The 25,634-nt window shown below is 40.2% G+C and overlaps 1 protein-coding gene across 1 annotated transcript in view; it reads left to right on the forward strand.

Annotated features, from left to right (window-relative positions):
• The window catches only part of LOC102795685 (protein shisa-8), a 120,780-nt gene extending 95,682 nt beyond the window's left edge, over positions 1–25,098 (forward strand). Inside the window, exons 4-5 of the mRNA XM_006798016.3 lie at positions 7,363–7,479; positions 19,646–25,098. Coding sequence (XP_006798079.1) covers positions 7,363–7,479; positions 19,646–20,142 — 614 coding nt within the window. The 3' untranslated portion in view covers positions 20,143–25,098. The remainder of the gene's footprint in view (positions 1–7,362; positions 7,480–19,645) is intronic.
• The last annotated feature ends 536 nt before the right edge of the window (positions 25,099–25,634 follow it).

Raw genomic sequence — 25,634 nt, forward strand, 5'->3', positions numbered from 1 at the left:
GATGATCTTATATCACCCTGCACATCACTCAAACTGCGCCCTGCTAGTGCTCTGCACTGTGAAACATCAGACAGTAAATTTAACATAAATATATTTATAAACATTGTATTTTCAAGTTATGGTATAAAGGCTGAAGTTGAGACAGCGGCTTCTGTTTCATGACGAGTCTTTGCCATTAAACAACACCGAGCTGTCCTCGTCTCTCTCCATCCCACTCTGCTGTTCTTACATTTATTCCCCTTTCTTCCTCCCTCCCTCTCTCGCTCTCTGTCTCTCATTAGCTGTGTGTGTGTGTGTGCGTGTGTGTGTGACAGTAGTCATTTCAGAGTAAGACTGGCTGAAGCCCTTGCAGCAGTCAACCTCTTTGATGTTGAGCCCTGCTGAATTAGGCCATCACCCAGCGGTGCTCTCCTGCCTGCCTGCCTGGCTGCACACACACACTCTAGTCACAAACACAAACAAGGTATGCTTCAAAGTACACACATACAAATCAAAACAAATACACGCTGGAGGGAAGCGTGCACATGCCAAACAGACATTATTTGCTATAGCTGCTCACAAAGGTATTGGACACACACACACACACAGGTCCACATACATTTCATCACTCTCACAGTTTTCGCCTCTACACACTGTGAATTCACTGTGAATTCATGTATGGTAAAGTCCTCATTTTCTCATCTGCTTCCATTTAATAAACATAAATTTGAATTCTTATCAGCACTTTTCCTCCGAGGCCTCCATACTACAGTACATCAAAAACCGCGCGCAGCCTCGTGAACACACATGCAGAGGAAATGTGGGACATTCAGAGAGAATTTATTCACGAATACAAACTGCAGGAAATAATTTGTTCCTTTTCAATCTCTCTCACACTTCTTTTTGCGGCGGTATGAATCGTATCGCGACGGCTGAGGGGTAACATTTCGTAAATCATTAATGAAAACAGACTAGAGACCTGATATTTCATAAATGTGAAAATGAAAGGATAGCAGAAATACTTTTGTTTGAAAAAAGGTGAATAAAGAGGGATGATGCAAACACAGGACACTTACAGAAGCAGACAGGTTACAGAGAGAGAGGGGAAAAAACCCTCAAAAGCAACTCAGTTTAAAAGTGTGTCAAGTGGAACCCAGGAACTGGATAGAGCAAGTGATGTCCAAAAAATATTTTAAAAATACAGTAACTGAGAAAAAACAAGAAATATGCCCTAGGGCCAAGAACACAAACAAACACCAAGAGAAAGGGAGAACATGGGGGTTGCAGATGAATAGTCAAAAAAAAGAAAATCCTCCTGTGACTTCTCCTAAAAACTCTCTCTTTACCTCAGTGGAAAAACATAAACTTAAAGAAACATGTGAAGGAGGATCTGTAAGGAGTTACGTGCTCAGAGAACCGAGCTGAACTACATGTTGACAGCATGTTTGATCAAATCAAACAGCGGATGAAATCAATTCAATCAACATGCTGTGCATATTACAGGATAGAAATTAAAAAAAAAAAAAACGACTGAAAAAAAATACGAACCGTGTAATTTTTCTTAAAAGTAAAGCAAAATAGGACAAAAGAGACCATAGTGACCAGTTGGCGATCGCCTGGTAACCACCAATTATTGGAAAAAATAACGGGTATTTGCTGACCGGTTATCGAGCAGTCGTGGGATTTTTTACTCTGAAGGTGTCGCAGTTTGTTAGTGGGTGTTAGCGTACAACTACTCACAACAAGGATTTGGGAGCAACAACCTCTGCGAATGGTTTCACCAAGTTAACAACTCAGGAAATACATATTTTTCCCTCACAACGCGAGAAATCTCTTTGGGCAGCAAGTTATGCAACTGAGGGTGGAAACTATATCAAAATGATAGCAGCTAGCTAAAACATTAGCTTTTGCTATGTCACATGAGTATTTTAGCACCTAAAGTCTAGTTAGCCACTAGAACATCTGCTATATTTTAGCATGCTACAACAACAGCTATGACCAAGTGTCCAAAGTATGTGGTACAGCCTGTCTGTGGGCTACTCTTGTTTGTGCTGTCGTTTGTGTATCGGCCATGAAAAGTGTGCACTGCAGCCACTGACTGTACTTTTCATGCTGCCTGTCACTCCCTCCCCTTTTTGCCAGCCAATCAGCATTACCCACAAACTTACCCACAGCTGAGCTAGCTGCCATTAGGTTGTTTGAGGGCTGCACAATAGCATGAACAGACACAACAAGAGTAGCATAAAACAAGCATTAGATACTTTTCTTTGTTTGTTTGTTTTTCTGTCTTTTTTAATGTGCTGCTTCCTGTGTGCTATGTAAATGTCAAAAACCTTGATTTCCAAGTCTGTGTTTTAAATAATTAGTGATTGTCAGACTGAAAATGATGTTCACCCTTCTGCGACTGCCCCCTCATATTTTTTCTTCTTGTTCAATTAACCAGTTTAACTCCTGCTTTTAGTAAGGTAATAATCATCTGTGACTGATGCAAAATTAATTAACAATTATTCTAAAGGCCAACAATGAAGCAATGCTAAAAATGAGGACACAGCTAATCCAAAGTGAGTTAAGCTACAATGTTAGATTCGCTTTAATCATTTTAATAGGGCTAATAATGTTTATTTATAGACCACTTCTCTAAACCCTTTTATTACAAGCAGATTTTTACTATAGCAGTGTGGCTTTGGGTTTTAACATGACATAAAACTGAAGGTGTAATAGAAAAGGTGTGGCACTGTGGACAATATGGACCCGGCTTTTACAGCCTTTAAAAGGCTCTGCTGCTTTCTGTTTTGCTCACTATTACTTATTACTTATCTTCACTGTTTCTTTTGGTGAAAAATGTGCAAGAGAGAAAAAAAAGAAAGGAAACAAATCCACTGCATTGCACGGATGCAGATACACTGATTTCTATGGCTTTTGTTGCTCCACGCTTGCTTGATGTTTAGTTGTTGCTAAACTCTGTATATGGTTAATAATCTAATGGTTAAGCAATGGCAATGCTCCTGAAGTGCTTTTTGAAATGTCATTTGTAATGTGTGACATGTTGTCTGGACTACTGCAATTCATTATTATCAGGATGTCCAAAAAACTCACTGAAAAGCCTTCAGTTAATCCAAAATGCTGCAGCAAGAGTACTGACAGGGACTAGAAAGAGAGAGCATATTTCTCCTGTTTTGGCTTCCCTTCATTGGCTTCCTGTTAAATCCAGAATTGAATTCAAAATCCTGCTCCTCACATACAAGGTCTTAAATAATCAGGCCCCATCTTATCTTAATGACCTTGTAGTACCATATCACCCTATTAGAGAACTTCGCTCCCACTCTGCAGGCCTACTTGTTGTTCCTAGAGTATTTAAAAGTAGAATGGGAGGGAGAGCCTTCAGTTTTCAGGCCCCTCTTCTGTGGAACCAGCTTCCAGTTTGGATTCGGGAGACAGACACTATCTCTACTTTTAAGATTAGGCTTAAAACTTTCCTTTTTGCTAAAGCATATAGTTAGGGCTGGACCAGGTGACCCTGAATCCTCCCTTAGTTATGCTGCAATAGATGTAGGCTGCCGGGGGATTCCCATGATGCATTGAGTTTTTCCTTTCCAGTCACCTTTCTCACTCACTATGTGTTAATAGACCTCTCTGTATTGAATCATGTCTGTTATTAACCTCTGTCTCTCTTCCACAGCATGTCTTTTATCCTGTCTTCCTTCTCTCACCCCAACCGGTCGCAGCAGATGGCCGCCCCTCCCTGAGCCTGGTTCTGCTGGAGGTTTCTTCCTGTTAAAAGGGAGTTTTTCCTTCCCACTGTCGCCAAAGTGCTTGCTCATAGGGGGTCATATGATTGTTGGGCTTTTCTCTGTATCTATGAAGCGCCTTGAGGCGACATTTGTTGTGATTTGGCGCTATATAAATAAAATTGAATTGAAATTGAATTGAATTGAATTGTTTTTGTGCCCTTCCTTATCACTGAAGGGCAAATGGTTTTTTACTCCAGTCAGGTCAGCAGCTATTCACTATCTCTAAGGACGAACATGTTCATAAATCTCGCTCTAAATATAAACATATGCATCAAAAACTATTTGAGAATAATAACACTAACGCTAAGCTAAACTTGTCTAACCCATATCCTGCATTTCGCCCTCTGTCCTGTGCCTCAGCATATTACCATGTCTGTCATAACGCTGCTGAAGGAGGATGCTAAAAACTCACTGAGCAGAAAAAGGACAAAAGTAGTGTTTGCGCACTGTTACATGTTATGCTGGAGTAAAACAACAAAATCTTTCAAAAAGTAAACCTCTTTGTCTCACTCTCTAACTCTCTTTCTGGTGGCCGGGAACAGCCCTGTGGCCAAACTGGAGAGTGGCCAGGGATCTTTCCATCAATTAGCTGTGTCTGCCTTCAACTCCCTGTCTTTCTGTCTGACCCTCTCATTATTTCCACTGTTGTTGGTTCACAAAAGGAGTGCTTGAGAACAAGGGATCCAAATGTAGGGCACTTAAAGAGCAGGAGCAATTGCTTTGAATGTTGTGCAATCGCTCACAATTCCTGCATAAATTAAATAACTAAAGCAATTTTAAGTGTAGGTGGGTTTTTGTTTATTGGTTGATTGACGGATGTGCTCCTTTTAACTCTAGGTAGGCGAGTGAGTGATGAGAGAGGCGGCATACGTGGTTCACACAAGATATTTTACATACACACACAGCTATACAACGCATACACACGACTGGGCTTCCCTGCACTCTGTGCTACACAGCGTGTCATTACTGCATATCAATTACAAGGGGAAGTGAAGATCTATTTCTAATTCAATCAGTCAGCGCTGGTGTCACATCCCTCGCTCTCTGGTTTCTCTCCCTGCGTCTCCCGCGCTCTCCGCCTCGCTCTCCTGTTTCCCCCTCGCTTGATTCCCATCGATGCGTTTCAGCTATTGTGGGGCTGGTGGATCCAGGAGTCAGGTGTGTGTGTGTGTGTGTGTGTGTGTGTGTGTGTGTGTGTGTGTGTGTGTGTGTGTGTGTGTGTGTGTGTGTGCGTCATCCTCTTCAGGAAACAGTTTTAGCTAAGTTTTGTACTTCTGGAAAGATGACACTTTCAGAGAAGGGAGGTAATCCTGGCCTGACCTTGTTTCTCCAGAAGGCTTGCAGAGTCTTTGAGAGGCTGTGTTGTTATTGTCAAAGATGAGTGCAGTTGCTTTTATGTTGTTTTGAAAAATGGATTCCATTGATTCCAATGATTAATTGCAGAAACAGGTACCTTTGGTGACTAGAGTTGGGATTCTGTCACTCATTTTAATCTAAGATTATTTTTTAATAACAAAAAATGTCATTTTAAAAACCCAGGATAACTCGTGAACAGGAAGAATTAATGACAAAGACCCGATAAAGAATGAATAGTCACAGAGTGAACACTGGAGAGATCACACAAGGTACAGGTGGATTCAATCAGACACTAACACGGGAAGTAAAATCACCAAAAACCACATGAGAAACTAACCTTCAAGTCAATTTTCTACCTTTAAATTCAGACTTATTCAGGTTATTGCACGTTGCCCTAAAATCATCAGAAACATGATATCGAACCAATATTTACCCTGGATGGCATTAGCTTGACCTCCAGTAAAACTGTGAGAAATAACCAGAATATGTCCCTCAACGTGCACATATCATGGACTACATTCTGTCATCTGTGTAGTGTCACTTAAATCACAAATAGACTCTCAGAGTGATGCCAAATTACTAGTTTGAGCCTTTCTTACTTACAGGCTGAAGTATTGTAATTTCTTGTTATCAGCCATTTCTAAAAGCTCCCTGAGAAGTTAATCTAAAATGCTGCAGCAAGAGTAGAAGAGGGACCCGGGAGATCATATTTCTCTCATCTTAGCTTCTCTTTAGTGGCTTCCTGCTAAATCCAGAATTGAATTTAAAAATCCATCTCATATATGAGGTCTTGAATAATCAGGTGCCAACATATCTTAAAGACCTAATAGTATCATATTACCCTAACAGAGCACTCCGATTGGTGGTTTAATTGTGGTTCGTCCTGTGGAACCAGCTCCCCCAGGTTAATTTGGGGGATAGAAACCATGTCTAGTTTTAAGATTAGAATCAAGACGTTTTATTTTTTTTAAATGCTTATAGTTAGAGCAGGATCAGGTGATACTAAACCATGTCTTAATTATGCTGCTGATCGTTTCTCCTCCACTTCCCTATTTGCACTCCCATAATGCAAAGAGGGGGTAAGACGAATGAGACGAATGGTTTATACTACAGTGGCCTAGAGATTAAAACACGTGATTTCAGTGGAAGTGAATGAGACACTTCTGGCCATGAAGGTGTCAGGAGGGAGTATCTGTTATCAGATTATGCTAATATTTGACATGTCCAAGACTCAGCGATGCCCCATCCCCCGACTATTTATAATATGGGAAATAATTTTTTCTTTTTTGTTTTGTTTTTTTAAATAATTTATAATTAAACTTGCATTTAAAGAGTTAAAATCCTGAATGTTTTGATCATTTTATAAGGGCTCAAGCTGATTAAGTGAAAAAAGGCAGATTTTGTGTGTGTACATTTTGGTCCACCAAGGTGTCGAAAGGGTAAAAATTTGAAGCGGGCATAAGGGTTAAATAAAAATATACATGACCATTCAATCGTCATAATAAAATACCAAAACTAAATAAGATGGAGGTTGTGGTTGGGTGATGAGTGCCTCAACTGAGTAGCTGTCAAGTTACAGTTGAATGCTTAGCTGTACGCCTGCAGGACTGTGAGCGGGCATTTTCAGTTAGCCGATAGCGATGCAGCTGTGAATGTGCAAGTTCATCCGACTTTAAGCGCTGTAAACAAATCTGTCAACTTTTCTGCAAGGTGTGTTTGTGTAATTCAGCTTGAGTTTTGAGTGCTCAATTTCCTCGTCAGCTGTCCTTGTTTTCACTCAAACAGAGGCCTATGGTAAGTGGTGTTTTCTCGTGTCCTTGTTGACCTGCAGATGTAAAAATAACAAAAAATTAAATTAAATAAAAAACAGCTTTTTGAATATATTTGTTATTTTGAGCAGGAAATGGACATTTTGCAATGTGGCCTGAAAGAAGTGCACAAATCACGCCCGCAGCTAATTAGTTCTTGTATTCCCGACTAAAGAGTTAAAGAGCTTTTGCATCACTTTCTGGAAATGGAAACATAAAAAAACATTTAAAAATCATCTCCATCCATTCATAAAAAAAAAAAATGTCAGCCAAATAAGGTTATAGAGTTATAGAGAGGAGAGCTGCTTTTCTCTCTTTGTATGGTTTAATGCTCTTATTCCTCCTGAGAATATTCTCCCAATTAGCATTTTCTTTGATCAACTTTTAGATATTTGTTTGATATTTGCTTCTCTCTCTGTCTTTCATAGATCACAACCATTTAAACAATGCAGCTTTATCTCCTCTGGGTCCAGCCATGGCTTTGTCTCACCCTCACAACAACCTGGGAATTGGCTTCAACAAATATGCCTCACTCAAGGCTGTGGGTGAGTAACACAACCTGACTACATGCATACATGTTTACAGCTGTATGTTTGCATGCTTGCTCATGGATGCGGCTGCTGGTGTGCACATAACAAGTCACTTGCAGAACACAGACTTACTGTACAAAGGTCAGCGAAGCCAAATGTGTACGGTAGTAGAAAATGATGGGTTTTTTGTATCTGTCTGACTCTTATCCAGACATTCTGAGTTATGAATCATGTTTGAGTGCTGTGGTAGAGTCTAGAGTTATCTTGTTACACCAGATTACAGCAGCTGTGATGTAAATATTATGAACATATGAGCCCACCACCATGATTTAAATAATCACCCATTCTCAGATATTGTTCTACCAGTTTGATATTACAAGGATTTAATGTTGGAAAAATACTGCAGGCACTTACACAAGAGAAGAAAATTGCCTAAAAAAAATGAAAAAAATTACCACAATATCCTCACCACCATGATGCATAAATCAGAGCTGCAACAGAAATTGAAGAAGCTACTTTCTTCTATTGAGTTTTTGAGGAAAACAATGTTAGCAAGGCTTTTTCATGCACCGTAGCACCATCCAGCTTAAACTTTCATTTTGGTCTCTGCAGCTAAATATTAGACACATTATACCGAGAAGCTGTCACTGGCGAGCAGGAGATTAGACGCAAGGTGTACAGATGCGCACACAAGGCTGATAGCAAAGCTTGGGTTGGTTTGCGCTGTCATCAATAATACACACATAACACACATAACTTGTCCAAATATACAGCAAAAACCAGTGGAAAACCCATCAATATGCATGCTGGATTTACAGAGACAAAACATAAAAGTCGGTTAAATTAAAGAAGACAGCAAACGCACTGTGTGCAATGGGTGAGTTCAACCAGTATATTACTGGCAGGTCCTTCCTGGAAATACTGATCATAACTCAGCAGTGTGAGACTGGTAAAACCAGTAATGATGATGCACTTGTACTTTTACTTGTAGTGGAATGGTAACTCAGCTGGTTCACATTGTAAAACCAAAGTTGTAACATACGCGTGCACACACGACAGAGACTGGCTGAGTGACAGTAGAGTCTGGCCAACAGCAGGGTGAAGAATCTAGTTCACGCCTCAAGCTTGCCCTGTGAAAATACATGAATAAACCAACATATCGCACACTCGTACACACGCAGGATGTTGTTCATCCAAATGCAAATGCACACTTGAGGGAGGGAAGTGTAAACGTGTAGATGCGAACAGGGACACGCACACAAACGCGCACACACGCGCACACACGCGCACACACGCACCTTCTTCATGTGATCACTTCAGACAGATAAGGACACTGTGACGAAGATGAGGAACAGCAGCTTGGCACATGTGCATGCATTATTTATTGACATGTAAACGCAGATGTTAGTGCAGTAGTTAATGTGTGGATTAAAGTAACTAAACAATGTGGCAACGGATTGACTGGTATCATTATGCAACTTTTCAGTGTTTAGGAAATCAAAATAAACAAATTAAATGATTTTGCCATCACTGGCTGCAGATTTGAACTGATTATTAAGTATAAAACATTTGGAATAATGCTATGGTGTAGGACTTCAGGCTTCTGCAGGAGCAAACCTCATTCCCCCCTCACACTGCTGATTCTAGATTGGATCAGCTGGTGGGATGATCTACTGTGATTGGTTGTTGTGTTGTTTAGCTGCATACACTGGGAGTGATTTGAATTGACGTAATAGCAAAAATTGTAGAAAGTGGTATTTGGGGACTTTAAGTGGGCGGGACCTGCAAAACACTCTTAAGTGAGTGACTGAAGAGACTACCAATCAGAATGAAGAATACCATTAATTGAAGTATGACCATCTAGTAAATATATTAGAGGGTCACCTAGGCAACTGAAGCCCTGCAAGTGACCAACTGTTAGCTTTGAAGTCATGTGTGACTTCTAGTGTGTGTGCGATTTTAGGCATTATGGCAGCCACACTGCTCTGTTGTTAGCCATATCTGGCTACTCATTTACCTAATCCCCAGTAAAAGCAAACTAGAAACGCAGACCTTTCATGAAGTATGAGTTCATACTTGGGGAGAATCAAAAGTCCAAAGTTAGGCTACCTGTTAGCAACAAATTGGCAGACTGATAAAACATTAAACCAACAACTAAGCCAAGTTAACAACTGGAGCTTTTAGCATCATCACTTGCCGAACAGAAGGCAATCAAACCGTTTGGACTTGATCTAATCTAGCTCCAGTCCAACCTTGGAAACTTACACAACTAATGTTCAAACTGAAGTCTGAACATTTGTTGAGTAAAGGTAATTCTGTCTTGGGTAACACTACAAGGTTGTCGAAAATGTGAATAATACATAGTGGCTGTAGTCTGCCTAAGTCATACATATGCATATACACAGACAGTAGTTGTCTATAATAATGTGCCTGTTGGCAAGGCTAAAATAAGACTCCTCACTCCAAACTCTCATATATAATTCACAAAACTAGGCCTGTTGTTAAATAATAGTACATTTATTGGTCAGTTCACTCAACAGCACTTTCAGGAGCTAAAATGTTGCTTTGAACATGAGAGAAATATTTACTTAATACTTTACTTAATATTACAAGATTTCTAATTGCAGCCATCAAAACATGTAAGGGATTCCTTGCAGCAGAGCCCACGTGGTGCTGACTACTGTTTTCAAGAATGAAGAAAAAGTTGATAGTTTATATTAAACACATAGAATTAGGACACTAAGCTCGCAAAAACTGAGGCCAGCAAAATGTGGTGTGACTGTGGAAAATGACTGAAGAGAAAAAGAGCAAGAATGAGACAATCTCATCTCATTATTCTGCTCAGTGACTGGGAGACAAAGGCCGACTGCAGCAGCAGCAATCCCCTATCCGCAATGAGCGTCAGCCACATTTCCCTGAAAAATACTTCAAAGTATCACATCCTTCACAGACGGAGGTGCAATAACCTCCTCTCTCACTCGATGTCTAGGTATTGAGTTAAGACTGTTTGATGACCCATAGGCTCTTCTCTGTTTTGTAACTGCTTTATTTCTGTCTCTGTCTCTCTCACAGACACACACACACACAGTTTTAGAGTGCTCTGCATTTTGTCATCAGCGATGCTGATCATCCACGCTCTTTAACTATGTACCTAAAAGCTTACACAACACCAGAACAACCTACGACCTCTGACAATGCCCTCTATATCTTCTCCAAAAGCCCTGTGAGCACATCTGCTTTAAAAATAAATCTGTTTCTGTGACAACATTCATGTGAGATATGAAAACTGTGTGTGTGAAAGACTTGCATATGTTATAATGCTCTCATCATCACATTGTGTCAGAGCAATTTGCAATTTCGAGCAATTTGTTTCTTTTCAATTCATTCCTCCACACTGGATGTGGAGCATAATTTGGGAATGAATAATTTGACAAATATGGAAATATGATTTTTTGTCTTCTTGCCAACAATCTAATGAGATTCACGTCTTTCAGACATTTCAGCAGATTGTGTTTTATTCGGACAAAGCCAGGCTAGCTGTTTCCTCCTTATTTCATTCTTCACACAATCCTATCAGCTTGTGCTGTTTCACTTTCAGAAGCTTGTTCTCTTAGAGTTCTCTATTTCTTTTCATTTCTTTAAGTAGTCTTCAGGAATAGTTCTCCAGACTTCTTGAAGGACATTCAAAGCTCTTCTTTGGATTTTGGCTCCTTTTTATTCTGTTCTCTTCAAAATGATCCCTCACTGCTTCAATGATGTTGAGGTCCGGGCTCTGGGGAGGCCAATCCATGACTGACAGTGTAACATTGTGTGTTTTTCTATCCAGGTATGCTTTTACTGCATTGGCAGTGTGTTTGGGATCATTGCTGAAAAGTTAAGCCTACGCCAATCAGAAGCTTTCCAGATGGTATTGCATAGTGGATCAAAATCTGCTTTTCTGTGTTTACACGTTCTGTCGCCCCAACATGACTGCCTGAGATGCAGCCCCAAACCACGACAGAGCCTCCCCCGTGTTTTATTTATGGCTCTAGACACTCGCTGCCTCTTTCCTGACCTCCTCTGTATGTACTAACAAAGATTTAAACCAAAGATTTCAAATTTAGATTCGTCACCCCGTCAGACCTGTTACCACTGATCTTCTGACCACTGACAGTTCGAGTGTAATTTGGCATACCTCAGCTTTTCTCTGTTTTCCTTCCTTAAGGATCGCTTCTTGACAGCCTCACATCCACTGAGATCATTTTTGATGAGGCTACAGTGAACAGTAAACTCCATCTCTCAGGTCTGGTGTCAGGTCTTTGCTCATTTTTTTCCTATTTCCTAAGCACATGAGTTTTAAATCCATCTGCTGTAGATACTTTTTTTAAGACTTGCAACTATTTATTTTGTCCTCCACTGGTCCAAATTTCTCAGTTGTTTTAAGGACACACTGCCACCAGGCCAAGATCTGCTAAGTTTTGCCCATAGCTGTGTGGGTATCATCTTATTGATATATAGATACTTATTTATGCCTGTCAAACTGTTATCTTTGGTGTTTTTCATAGATACAACCAAAGAAATGGGAACTATAGCCTGTTGCTGCTAGTGACAAAGTGGCTTGAGATACAAGCTCGACAGTGCACAGTGCTATGCAGTAAATGTACTCAGACCAATCATCTTTTCACACATGCTTATCACTTCTCTTACTGTGCAATAAACAAGCCAGTGGGTCCAGAAATCCTTCCTGTGTGGGCAAAGTCATAGCTAGGACACCCAACAATTTGGACGGGACAGCTGACCATCAGCCAGGTGAAACAGCATGTATCTGAACTAAGCTTTGAAATCTTTATTAACACACTAGGACTTCCTGCAGCAGGTAAAACCTCACTTCTGCTTTTTAAAATTTATCCTGCAAAGCAAGACACAAAAGGTGATGTTAAAAAAAAAAGGGAAAAAATTTAGATTTTAAAATTTGTGTGTAAGAGTGAAACATGTCAAAGAGGTCAGGAAACTCTATGACGTCAAACTGTTGCCAGGTGTGGCAGCAGGACTGAGGATCAAGCAGCTCTGATAACTTAATTAAAGTACTGGAGGAAGTAAGGGTGGACTGGCAGGGAGAGCACGGGACAAAGATGCTAAAGGTGAGAGAGGGAGAACGTGATTGGACAGACACCAGATGAACATGTAGAGGAGACGCTCAGAATCGAGTGTGAAGGCAAGGATTTTTTATAAACAATTACAAACCTATGTGTGACTGACAGAGTTAAATCCAAGTCAGTGACCAGTGAGCGTCAGGTTTACAGCAAGAAAAAAAAACACAAGACAGAAGGTGGAGGGATTTTCTCAAAGAGGCTGTGAAGGACTGTTTGCCAAACCCCTCGGTCTCCAAACTGCGGGCCAAGACTGCCTGAAGTTTTTAATTACATTTTAACAATCCTGCAGTATTAAAGGGGAGTACAGACAAAATGCTGTCAATCTGAATTTTGTTTTGATATCCAAGTTACAACACTTGTATAAACTGGAATGAATTTATTATTCAGTGAATGCAGAATTAGGGTGGAAACAGGAAAATCTGCTTTCTGAGAAGAACAGCATAAGATTACAATTTGGATTTTTTTTTCTCTTGGTGGTTGTTGAAATTTTCAGTATATGCGTCAGGACACATAATGTAAATAATAATGAAAAAAAGGTTTTGTGAATTTTTAGACACATGAACTGGAGGGATCTCAAAGTCTGGCTTTGAAGATGAATCAGCTCCTCTGGTTTAGCTTTTTTTTTTTTTTTACATTTTGCACTTCATGATGCAATTTCTCTACAGGCAGCAATTAGTGAACAACCTGTAGAGACTGATGAGGAAAAGCATAGCAATCTAGTTTTAACATTTTCTTCGGCAATTTTCTATAAAGGGGAAACCTTCTGATTCAAAACAAATGGAACGTCTGAGCTATGATGTTCTGCAGGGGGGATTTTCTTTATTGTAGCTTATTCAGTTTTACCACCTCAGCTCTGCTGGACTTTCCTGGTGTTAAATAATTAAAAGCTGAATACTCTTAAGGAAAGTATTGCTTAAAATCTACAGAACACTGCTTTGGAGAGCCAGGACTGAAATATAACTTACATGGTGAAAAGGGACAAGCATGACATTTCCATTTGATGTCATGTTATTAAAATATATATATATATATATATATATATATATATATATATATATATATATATATATATATATATATAAATATGAGATTTTGAATAGTTAATTTAATGCAAGGCAACTCTTCAAACCATGAAGCAGATTGGCTAGAGCAGCAGAAGTCCGCAGGCTCTACTGTCCATAAGCAAAGAATAGGAAACTGAGACTACAGAATTTTTGTTCTTGCTGTAACACTTAGATGGGCAGAAACATGAAACCACAAATCCATCCAGCCATCTGTCAACAGTTCAACAGTTCAGGGTGGTGGTGGTTTAATGGTGAAGGGGGATATTTTCTTGGTACGCTTTGGGCCTCTTAATACTAACTGAACTTGTGTAAATGCCACAGACTACCTGAGCTTTGTTGCTGACCGTGTCCATGCCTTTATGTTGACAGTGTAGCCATCTTCTTCCAGCAGGATAGCACACCATGTCACAAAGTTCAAATAATCTCAAACTGTTTTCTTGATCATGACACTGAGTTTTCTGTACTCAAATGGCCTCCACAGTCACCAGATCTCACTCCAATAATGCATCTTTGGGATGTGTTGGGAATGAAGATTAACATCGTGGATGTGCAGCCAACAAATCTCCAGGGAAATGTCACCCCAAAATGAAACTGTGGCATTTATCAGTACACTTGTATTATTATTTATCCAGGTAGATTAATTTGTTGTGAGTTGCCTAATTTTGCAGTTACCTACCATATCTGCCCTTTTTCTGTGTAACTGATCTAAATGGCACTTGCTTTGTAGTGCTTGGAGCGTTTACTCCACAGGTAAGCTTATAAACTTATCAGCATTGTAATATGATATCACAACCCTCACAAGCCTTGTGGTGAGAAGTTTCATCTAGAAACTGTCATGTCTCTTTTACCCTACAACACTTGCCAGCCACACCACACAAAATAATTATCTGAATAATCCATCTGACTTTGACAAGGGGTTTGTGCTACAGGTAGCAAAACACCCCCATCCTAATAATAATAATAATAATAATACATTTTATTTGAAAGCACCTTTCAAAACACTCAAGGTCGCTGTACACTTAAAAGCAACATAAAAGCAAGAAGTTTACAGAATCATAAAAGCGTAAGACATAAACAAATAAAATAGGAGAGTGGAAAGGTTATGTGGGATAAGCTATTTTGAACAAGTGGGTTTTGAGTTTGGACTTAAAGAGAGAGAAGGAAGAGATGTTTCTTAAATCAGGAGGTAGGGAATTCCAGAGTCGTGGAGCAGAGCAGCTGAAAGCCCGGCTCCCCATGGTTGCAAGACGGGGGAAAGGGACGGAGAGTGAAAGGGAAGAAGAAGATCTGAGACAACGAGATGGGGCGGTGATCTTAACCAGGTCAGAGAGATATGGAGGAGATCCTAAACCTCACCCTATGTAAAAATGATCACAATAACATTTCTAGGTTTAGGTTTTAGATAAGTTTGGTTGGTTTGTTGGTTGGTTGATTGTGTTATGGGGTCATCTCTACTGGATAAAGACAGGGCTGCAGAGTTGTTTTTTATGTATATTAAAAAAAAAAAAAAAATTGTTTTTAGTAACAACAAGCAAACACAATTGAGTTCTATTACATCAGAGAGAAGACATCACTAAAGCTTGTATATCCAAAAACTAGGCAAAGTTCTCTATATTCATGAATAGAAACACAAGCTAGAGGACAACTAGATATATCTGACGTTAGGGTGAAATATCCCTTTATTTTGGCATATGTGCTTAGTGGGGTTCTTTTAAAATGAGCTTTAAAATTATGAATTGCATAGTGGAAATATGCGTGTGTGTCTAGAAATAACTGGATCTTGGATCTTTCCTTCCCACAATGTCAATATGTTAATAAGCCCTTTATGAAGCAGAAATAACTGTGTAAACATAATGAAACGACATTGAAATAGACCACACAAAATGCAACACAATGTCAAACTGAAATCATTTGGAGGCTCCAATTTATGCAGTTATAATGCAGTGGCCCAGATTGGGCCCGTGGGCATCACTTAAAGCTGCCACTGGATAGAGAGCAAAAGCTTATGTTGTTGAAGAGTGTGGAATAAATGAAACAGAGAACGGGAAACAAGAGGATGAGAAAGAGAGAGAGCAGATGGAGAGTGTGTGGAACGGACAAGATGGTGGGTAATACTGCCACAGACGACCCTGCTGTCAGGTGCTTCTTCTGGCAACATGTGTGGAAACACTCAAATGGACAGTAACAGCAGTTGTTGTGAGAAGCAAGGGTGTGTTTAATTCATTGTGTCCCAGTATTTTCCCCTTTGTGTGCAACATTTGTTTTATACCAAGGGCAGGGATACTGTGATTATAATCAAGAATCAAGAAATTGAGTATTCATGGAGGCGTGTCATTTTTAAAATCTACAATCAAGAGACGCCCTCGTGAATGTAAATACAGAAGGTTTATAACTGGTTACATTCAAACAGGAAGGCAAGGTTAGACTTTGCCAAAAAAACAAACCATCTAAAAGAGCCTGCATAGTCCTGGAATAATTCTCTTTGGACAGGTGAAACCAAAATGAATGATGAGTAGGGAAAAGTCTGGATAAGGAGAGAAACGGCTAATTATCCAATCACATCATCTGTCTAGCATGGTGGAGGTAGTGTTATGGCATGGGTATGTATGGCTGCCAGTGGAACCGCGTCACCAGCGTTTATTGAAGATATGACTGCTGATAGAAGCACCAGAGGTTTCGTCAAAGGGCGTGGCCGTGGCACCAGAGTAAATTTTGGTCATTTTGGTTAATTTTTTTTACTTGTTCTTATTACCACATACATGGTCCGATCTGGACCACACGTCTCTTTAACTGCAATATTTGACAACGGCCACAGTGCCACCTAGTGGGAACAGGAAATGTCATGTTTTACACTTTGAGATGCTGTTTCAAGGTGGATGGTCACAACAACCTCAAATTTGTCCAGGAAAGCCATAATCAATCATTCGCCATGAAGCAGGAAACTGTTATAATTCAAAGACAAATTGTTCATACTCTCACTTCACAGACATGATCAGAGTCTGGACCTGAACAAGTTAACATGCTTAGTCAGCAATAGTTAGAATGCCACCTAGTGGAAGGAGGTAATTTTCAGTTGGATATAATCATCATCCAATCTAGATGAAACTTTAATAGGTTGTTCCACACATCACATACATCAGTGTGACATACGGTTAACTGGGATACTCAATTCCCAAATAGTGGGTATAGGAGATGTTCAGCGAGGCTGGACCGCACCAGAGAAAAGGGGCCCTCTCGTGGCTGCTTGCAGCTTTAATTAAATATGAAATTGAATACAGACAAACCAAACAGGTCCAACAAATTATTGAGCTAAGTCTGTGAATCCACACATACAGTTCACACTTGTGCATATTTGCAGACAGAGACACAAAAATGCAGACTAATCCTCATTTGTATCGTGCCAAAGTTAAATAAAAGCAGAAATCGTCTGCTAATCATTTGTTATAAATAGCCCCCAGTGCCTGTCCTTTACTTATTTCTTGTTCCTGAAGTATTTTCTGTTCCTCTACAGAATTAACAGACTCAAAATGGCTGTAGTGCTGTTGGAATACTTGATGGTGCACTGAGAAATGCTAGAACCTGCTTAAATCCTTGAGCCAGCATGGAGAATTTTTCTGAGGGAGTAGATAATTTCCTGTAACTCTGTCTCCGTTGCCAACAGCTGCTGTTGAAGTACCCTAGAGTTACACAATGGACGCACAAAAGGGTTCAATAAGCAATTACAGCACTGTGATAGTGCTGGACAGCTTCCTGACATGTGTGAATGTGAGACTCACCCTCTAGGTGTTTTTCTGGAAAGGCAAACATAAGGAAATGGTTTTAGTCATCTTGGCTAGAATATATTATTGAAATTGACAGATTTAGCTATGGAGCAGAAAAGTGGCCCTTGGCTAAACTTTTCATACAGTAAATAAATCAATACATTTGGGGTCTGCAGCCACAAACGCCCACACACAGCCATCCACTGTCAAATTCAACAGTATAACGAGAAAAACAGATGCACAAGACTAACTTGATACAACAGGGGCTGAAAGCATGATGTTACGTCACGAGGAAAAGAAATGTACATTTAAGAGAGGCTGATTTAGAGCAATGAAGTCAGAAAAGGTGAAGGGGCAAGAAAAAATAATAAAAATCATACAGCAGAATATTTAACAAATGTTTTTTCTCTCCAGGAAAAGGGACCGATAAAATAGGGCCAAGCAAACAAGGTTGTAAGTGTCTTTAGGGCAGAGCATGTATGAGGGAAGTGGTGGTGGTGGTGTTGGGGGCGGTGGTGATGACCAAACAGCAGAGTCGAGTTCCACTCAGAGAGCTCACACTAATCTGACTCGACATGCTGAACCCGGTCTATTTTTATTCCTTACAAATCACTCCTTTTGCTCGAGACTCGCTCATGCCACTTTTTCCCCATAGTTTGTTGCTTGTATTTTTATTTGTCTCTTCTGCCTTACATCTATGGTCAGCGGGCACACAGATCAAAGAGCAAATAGCAATGATACAAATGCTCACAAATTCTCTCTTTTTATTGGCTTACCTGTTAATTTATCTGGAATTTGGTGACTGAAAATAAAAAGATATTCTCTGACATTACAAACCATATAGCTTCTTTAAAAAAAATTGCAAAAAATGAATAAATATTTGAATGCTCAAAGTATAAAAAAATATGGGGTGGGTGGTGGTCTGGTGGTGGTGGGGGTCCACATTCATATATCAAACCAAAAACAGTCTATATTTGACAATTAAAATCCAAAGATGTATAAAGTTCATTGTTAGGACCAACTTTGAGTCATCTATATCCACACATGAATAATCACTATATTTACTGGAAAATTATATGTTGTTACATGGGCACAGTTACATAGTGATGATCCCCTTGCAAAGAGTCTGAAGAGAAACTTGATGACAATCAGGGTTAATTTGATCATTTCCATATGTCCATGTCCAATTTTGCACATAGTGAAGTGACTGTAATAAAGCGCCTTGTAAAGTTTAGATCAGTAATGAATGTATCGGTCTTTGATTTACTGTTGTTGCCGTTACTGATCAATTGGACAGCCTGATACAAATGTTTAGGATAGTACAGCACTATCCGGTCTTTAAGTCTAACATCTTTAGCCACGTCTGGGCCCAAACTCCGCTGCAGGTCTCAAAGTCAAACAATCACTGCGGCATCACTGAGAGAAGAACTGTCTAAATTCTTTCATCTGTAATAAAATGTGGCTTGTCTACCAGGTGTAACAATTAAATTTAACATCCAGGCATCCAGGGAGTTAGAAGTTAGCAGGAAATTAGCTCGCTAGTTTCCACCTAACTGACTGAGGGATTTCAGAAAAATAATTAAGACATACAGCTCTGCTATCACACTTCTGACACAAATGAAGATAGAAAACTAAACAGCAGTGTCGTTTTGTAGGATTACTGAAATTTGGCTAGCAGGTATATAATGACATGCTATGTGATCGCTAGCAACACAGCTATGTTAGCATAACATAAACACAGTGAAGCTGGAGGACAAACGCTAACTTTTTCCACTCGATAAAAGTTGGGGGTTCCCGATGGTTAGGGACAAATGCAATCGCATGGCAGGATGCTGTAAACGGACCGAACTTCAGTCAGGAGAACAACTGAGATAATCCATCCACAATACGAGGTTAGCCATTAATATACTGCTGGCATGGGCTGGGCTGTAGTTACATCATAAGGTTTTAAAACTGAGCTTTAAAATGAATAGCAGTAATAGAAACCAAGAGAGGCCGACAGTGATGACTGTTTTAGGGGCTTGTTGAGATTAAATAGAACAAGATACAAACCATTAAAACATGTTCAAAACACAACAGCCTTATTAAACGCAGAGTTGGTTGGGCCCGGAAGCAAGATCATGTCATCACTTAAAGACCGGATAGAACTGATTATGGTAATATTGTAATTATATAATATCAAAATATAACCACCTCTTTGTCTTGTTCTGTCCTTTTCATCTAGACACAACTCCAAGAGACTACTACAAGAGCTACCCAATGGTAGACTACACCCACCGCCAGTCTCCTCCCACCTTCCAGCCTATCAACTTCCACCCCAAGGACAAGCCCTTCCTCCCACCACCAGATGTCCATGCACCTTTAGCCATTACCATCAACGCCTCCCAGATCCCCAAACCTAAGATCTCCAAGACCAACACTCACCCACTCACCTCCAGCTCAGCCTTCAAAGCATGGGACCCAAGTAAGAGCCACATTCAGCACCCGGCAGCCACCCACATGGGCCTTGGCGGGCAACAGCATCACCCTATCCAACAGCAGCAGCACCAGACACTGCACCAACAGAACAGCAGGCGCCAGGCCTACTCCAACAAGAGGCAGTTCAGCATTGAAACGCTGCCCGAGCTCTTCTCGCAGCCGCTGGGCTACGGCCATTCGCCGCATATGCACCCCAAGCACAAGGGACTGGCCACTAACAGCAAAACAGAGGTCACTGTGTGAACATGGGGCAGGATTGATGAACAGACAGAAGACAAAAATGGAGCAGTTGAGGGGAAATGTTCTAATATCTTTTATATCCTCAGTTATAATGGTGTGCTGGAGCAAGCAAATATCGTATCTGGAATTTTTTTAACTCTGCATTTTCCTTGTCATTGTTACCAAGAATAACAATAATGTGAGTGATATTTGTGAACTTTTACGACCACTAGAGCAAAACAGATAAGTTGCAGATAAGCTGTGAAGGTGGTGGATTAGTGGATTATTTGCTTTGACTCTTTGAACCCAGCAGCGTCTCTAAATAATTGAGTGGCAGTTGGCACAGCTCTCTCCTCCATCTCCTCTCAAGCCCCTTGTACCTCGGTGACATTTTGCTCAGGTGCCGAGTGCCCTTCCACTATGTACAAATGTTCAAATTCAACTCATACACACTTTACCCCTCAAACTGGCCCAGACTCTGACACTGACAGGAGAGGAGGGTAGAGGAGTGTGTCCCCCAAGACTCTAGCTTCCCATCAGTAGACACAATGCCATTGTGTTGTCACCACTCATTGCCCTCCAGCCCTCCAAAGAATGAGATATCAGCCTCACAATTCATACTAGAGTGGAGGGCAGGATAGTGTGGGAGGGTTTCATCTCATTCCAGGCGCAAGTGAGATGAGAAAGATAAGAAAAAATGAGGCATGCATACACATGCACATACTACACACTTGTCAAAAATTATACAAGGTTCCCAGCAGTGTCAAGAGACCACAGAAAACCCCACCTCCATCCGAAAAAATGGGCAAATGAACAGGCCGGCCCTTTAGTTATTTGTGGCACCATGTTGAACAGCAAATTTCAGTCACAGTCTCTTGTGACGTGGTGGATATTTTTACCTCTACATGAAGCCGAGGATGTGTTACAATACCTAGAAAAGGGGCAAAGGGATCATCCCGAAATGTCATTGCAAAGGCAATGAATTCTTTCCATTTCACAAATGCATCACAGAAAAGTCAGCTAATCCTGCACATTAGTACAGACATGGATTTTCTCTGACCCCAGAAATCTGCTTTGTTATTTTTGGTGCCATACATTTGCAAAGATACATTTTCATAATTAGACACTAATGATTAACATAATTCTGGATGTAGGAAGAGAGTGATGTGATGCATTCAGGAACCTTTTCCCTGCTGTTTGATGCATGGAGATATTTCTGCAAAACTAACATAATCTGAAAGGCTGAAACCAACTGTACATGGTACACTGCAGTTTACTTCACTTCCTGTTAACTAAGTGCGCAAACACTATAAGTTAATAACTGCTTCCACGTGCATACACAGCAACGTAAATCAGTGGATTTCTGGGAGATAACGCTTCAAAAAGGTGAATACTGACATAAAAAATTAGCCAGGTCTCAATTTATACCAAGGGCTAAAAGTAGAAATTAATACCCATTGATAATCATACGTGGTAACGTAAACAACCCGTCAATGCTCATTCTACATTTTAATAAATAAATTATATCTTTTCATCTTAGAAAAAATCCCTTTTTGTTTCAATTTGGTTAGCTGTCTCTCTATGTTTGGTGAACACAGGAGTTCTGCACCAGCTTATTGTTAATTTATCTTATTTATAGGTTGTGTCTGCTTAGCTAGCTTGCTAGCCACGAATAATAGCATTTAAAAAACATAATACATTAAACAAAACAAATGTTAGTTATCAGCTTTATCATGAGTGTAGCTAGCCATCAACTCTTATTTTCACTTTTAGTTAATCTTAGAAAAACCTTTTTGAAGATTTTCACCAAATTCTTGCAACAATGTCAGCTAGCATAAATTTGGCATGACCCTTACAGGCACAATAGCTAAACACAAGGAAATAATGGAAATTTGCCCATGTTAAAAGTTCCAACCATAAAAGGCACCTTTTGTATCTTTACCTAATTGCTATTCCAGAGGAGTAACTAGAAATACTGTTTTTTTAAAGTAGAATTTCTTGAGTAGTTTGCCAAATAGCAGTTTTTTGATAGCTTAAGTATAAAAAAAACGCAATAATGCTTTCAGCCTTCAGAATCCCTTACCGTCGCATCACTTATTTCCAATTCCTCCTCCTCAATATAGACCAATCCAACAGCCAGTCTGACTCACTGATTGAATTCACCTTCATTTGTTATCACTGGGACACCAGCTATTCCGCAGTGCATATGCCTGGCTCATGCTACAGCGCATCCGGCAGGTGGTGGAACCTCATCAAACAGCACCGCTTAACAGAGTCGCACATTATTTGGCACTTTTTCTCTCTTTCCCTCCCTTTCTGTCTCTCCATCTATCTCTCTTCTTTCACTCTGTATCTCACTTGCTTTCTCTTACTTGTAGTGTCCTAGCAGACTTTCTTCTACTGCCCGACCTCCCTTTGTGCATCCATATCCAGAAAGGGTTGAGCAGTGGGTACAAAGCACTCTCCCTGATGTTTGGTACCCACTGCTCCAAGCTGTTGTAAACGTGATAGCCTCACTGGGTCTTCATAGTGTGTTTGAGCATGTACAAGGAGAAAACTATAATTAATGACAGAGCCAGTCAAAGCACGGCAGGCTCCAGATTCATCCTCACTACACCACACCGCACAAGCGCTCACACAAAAACGATTACATTCATACGCACATGCACAAGCTAGCATCCACAAACACAAGCTGTGGCATCAATGACCAAATGCGTTGCAATATATTATTCATATCTGGAGATTTGCTGATGCCAAGCTTAAAGAAGTAAAGTGGATTTTATGTAATACAGATTTAAATTTTTGAGAAGATTTTGTTTGTTTGTTTTACTTGCCAGCAGAAATGTCAGTCAGCCAAATTCCCCAATTTGCATCTCAATTTTATTGGAGCTGTGAATGTACACAAGCAAATAAAATGAGCAGCAGGGTAAAACTTTAACGAGCGAGAATCAAGTAGCAGTATAATGCTCGCTTGTAATGCTGCAATGGCTTCTCCACTTTACCTCTCCAAGATGTGAAAAACCTGTTAGGCAAGCTGTTGGACTGGTGGTAGGGGATGGCATGCTTTTGTAATAGGGGATCAGCAGAGAATGGGGATCATGAATACAAAAGCATCAATGGGATATGCATGCTGTGAATATACATCAAACACATCTGTGCTTATGCTTTCGCCAGCACTGCACAGTATTCAGTGCACCACAGTGCCGCAGCTTCTCTTGCGTGGCTTCACCATCTCTTTGACTTTTATTTTCTCGAGGTGCCACATTTTTTAGTGGGTCACTTCATATGAAAAGCTTTCTGGCCTCTAAAATCCCTACCAAACCGTTCTGTGGGCTCTCTCCCTAATCAGTCGGAATGCATAAGAGGTTGAGAATAAATAAGGAATGACAGCGAGTAAACAAGCAATATGCATCAGTGAAGCAATAAGCGCTAAACCTCCCTCGCCCTAATCTATCTCTCTCTTTCTGTTTGCCTATTTGGAGCCCTCCTCGGAGTTTAAGGATGGGTGCTAATAAGGCCACGAGTGTCAAAAACGACGCAGAGCTGAGTGAAAGAATGAGCTGTGCAGAGGGCTTGAGACAAAAAATGAAAGCGATGAGATGAGAAAAGAGAAACGTGGCTGTACGAACACAGCCGATATCGCGATGGTTGTTTTTCATTCTGACTTGTCTGGGTGGTCTAAAAACATTAATTCTGGGTCTTATCTCTGTGCATTCAAGCAACCAGCTATCAAAAACGCTTTGTGACTGTAGCTGGGAGTCGAAGATGGTGTTTACTCTGATTTGCACAACAACAAAATCAGGAACTGGACTTTGTACTCACTGGCTGACCTCAGAGGGCGTGAAGCTTGTGCTACCCAACAACATGGAGGTTGAACAGAATGCCAACACAGGCTCCAGAATTTGCAATTAAGGAGCAGAGTTAGTCCTTCAGGACAAGCAAAGCCTGAGGACAGGCTACCAGCAAAGTGAAAGAGACTGGCAACTTGAAAGCTTTGCTCGGATTTTGTTAGCTGTCATGTCTCGCGGACATTGGCTGACAGCGAGCGCTGTGAACGGCTGCTTCTTGAATTGTTCATTTTGTGAGACCCGCATCACAGCTGCAATCTTGCTGATGTACTGGAAAACAATGGCACCTTTCAGTGTTAATTTCCCGATGGACAGCGAATGGACAGTGAAGGATGTGTTTTTACATCAACGATGGATGAACCTTAATGACTCCCTTCAAGCAAATGACATACATGTACCAACATCCACACACACCTGAAACAAGACACAAGAGCCACAGAGGTATAACGCTACTTATATCCTAAACACAAAGTCTCCAACTTTGTGATATGAAACAGGACCAAAAGCCTTGAATCAGGAGAAACTGAGTACACCTAACTGATGCTTAAACATCCAAAACGGTGAGAATGCTGGGACTGCTTTGGATCATCAGCTTAGAGTGAATTTACTCAATCTCTCCTGATTACGACAGACTGTGGCATTGCTCGCTCGAGTCAGAGCTAACTGACTGTTGTTTGTAAAACTTCCTCTCTATAAAAGAATCATCAAGTATTCTACAGCAGGTTATCTGAATGCAACCTGGTAGACATACTTGGGCTCCACGATCCCGAGCAATATATAGATTATGTTGTATGGTTCGATTGTTTCTTTGTTTTCTGTCCGTTTTTGTACGGTGTTTTTCAATGATTGACCAACGGAAAAATTTTGAAGAGCTTCCAGATTTCATGGCCGCACCCCTTGCCCCCGCCCCTCGCAATCACCTAGCACATGCCATACAATGTAACGTCAAGCAGATGAATTACATTATATGCCATGTGTTTGAAGCTTGTACGGTATACATGCACTCATATATTTAATGTTAAATGATATTGCATTGTATCCAAGTGCTTTGCCAACGCATTCGCTGAAAGTGAAAGGAAGACTCGGCGGTTTCTTGTACAGCTTTTGCATCTGCAAAAAAAAAAAAGAAAAAGACAAAAAAAAAAAAGTAATGCGTCGTCTCATAATAATTTGTAATAGGCAGCAATAGGCTGCCTTGGATTGCTATGTAATACTTGTGTTTATATGTATCCTATACCATTTGTCTGCTGTGAAATTCGTTGACTACTCAGCTTACATAAGGGCTTTTTATAGATATATAAAAGCAGACTGGGCAATCTGACGTCACTCTCTGTAACTTAAGACAAATTTCTCCAGATTTTTTGTTTTTATGTTTGTTTTTTTAGGGATGAAGGGATATGAACAGAATTTTCACGCATACAAAATGCTATATAATAAAGTTTTGACTGCCAAACTACAATGTCTATAGGCACTCATACTGCATTGGCCCATGTGTCTTGTTTGAATAAATCTTTCAAGAAATATAGCATTTGTTAATCGTACCTGTGTCTGCTGGCTGTTTCTTTCTAAGAATGATGTTGCTTTAGCAAACGGTTTATCTCACACCTTTTAGCACCATTATTTGCCTAAATGATACAACAGGCATGGTAAACAGACAGTTAATTCTAA

The sequence above is a fragment of the Neolamprologus brichardi genome, chromosome 4 (assembly GCF_056152115.1).
Source record: "Neolamprologus brichardi isolate AB-2024 chromosome 4, ASM5615211v1, whole genome shotgun sequence".
In the NCBI taxonomy this organism is placed as follows: domain Eukaryota; kingdom Metazoa; phylum Chordata; class Actinopteri; order Cichliformes; family Cichlidae; genus Neolamprologus; species Neolamprologus brichardi.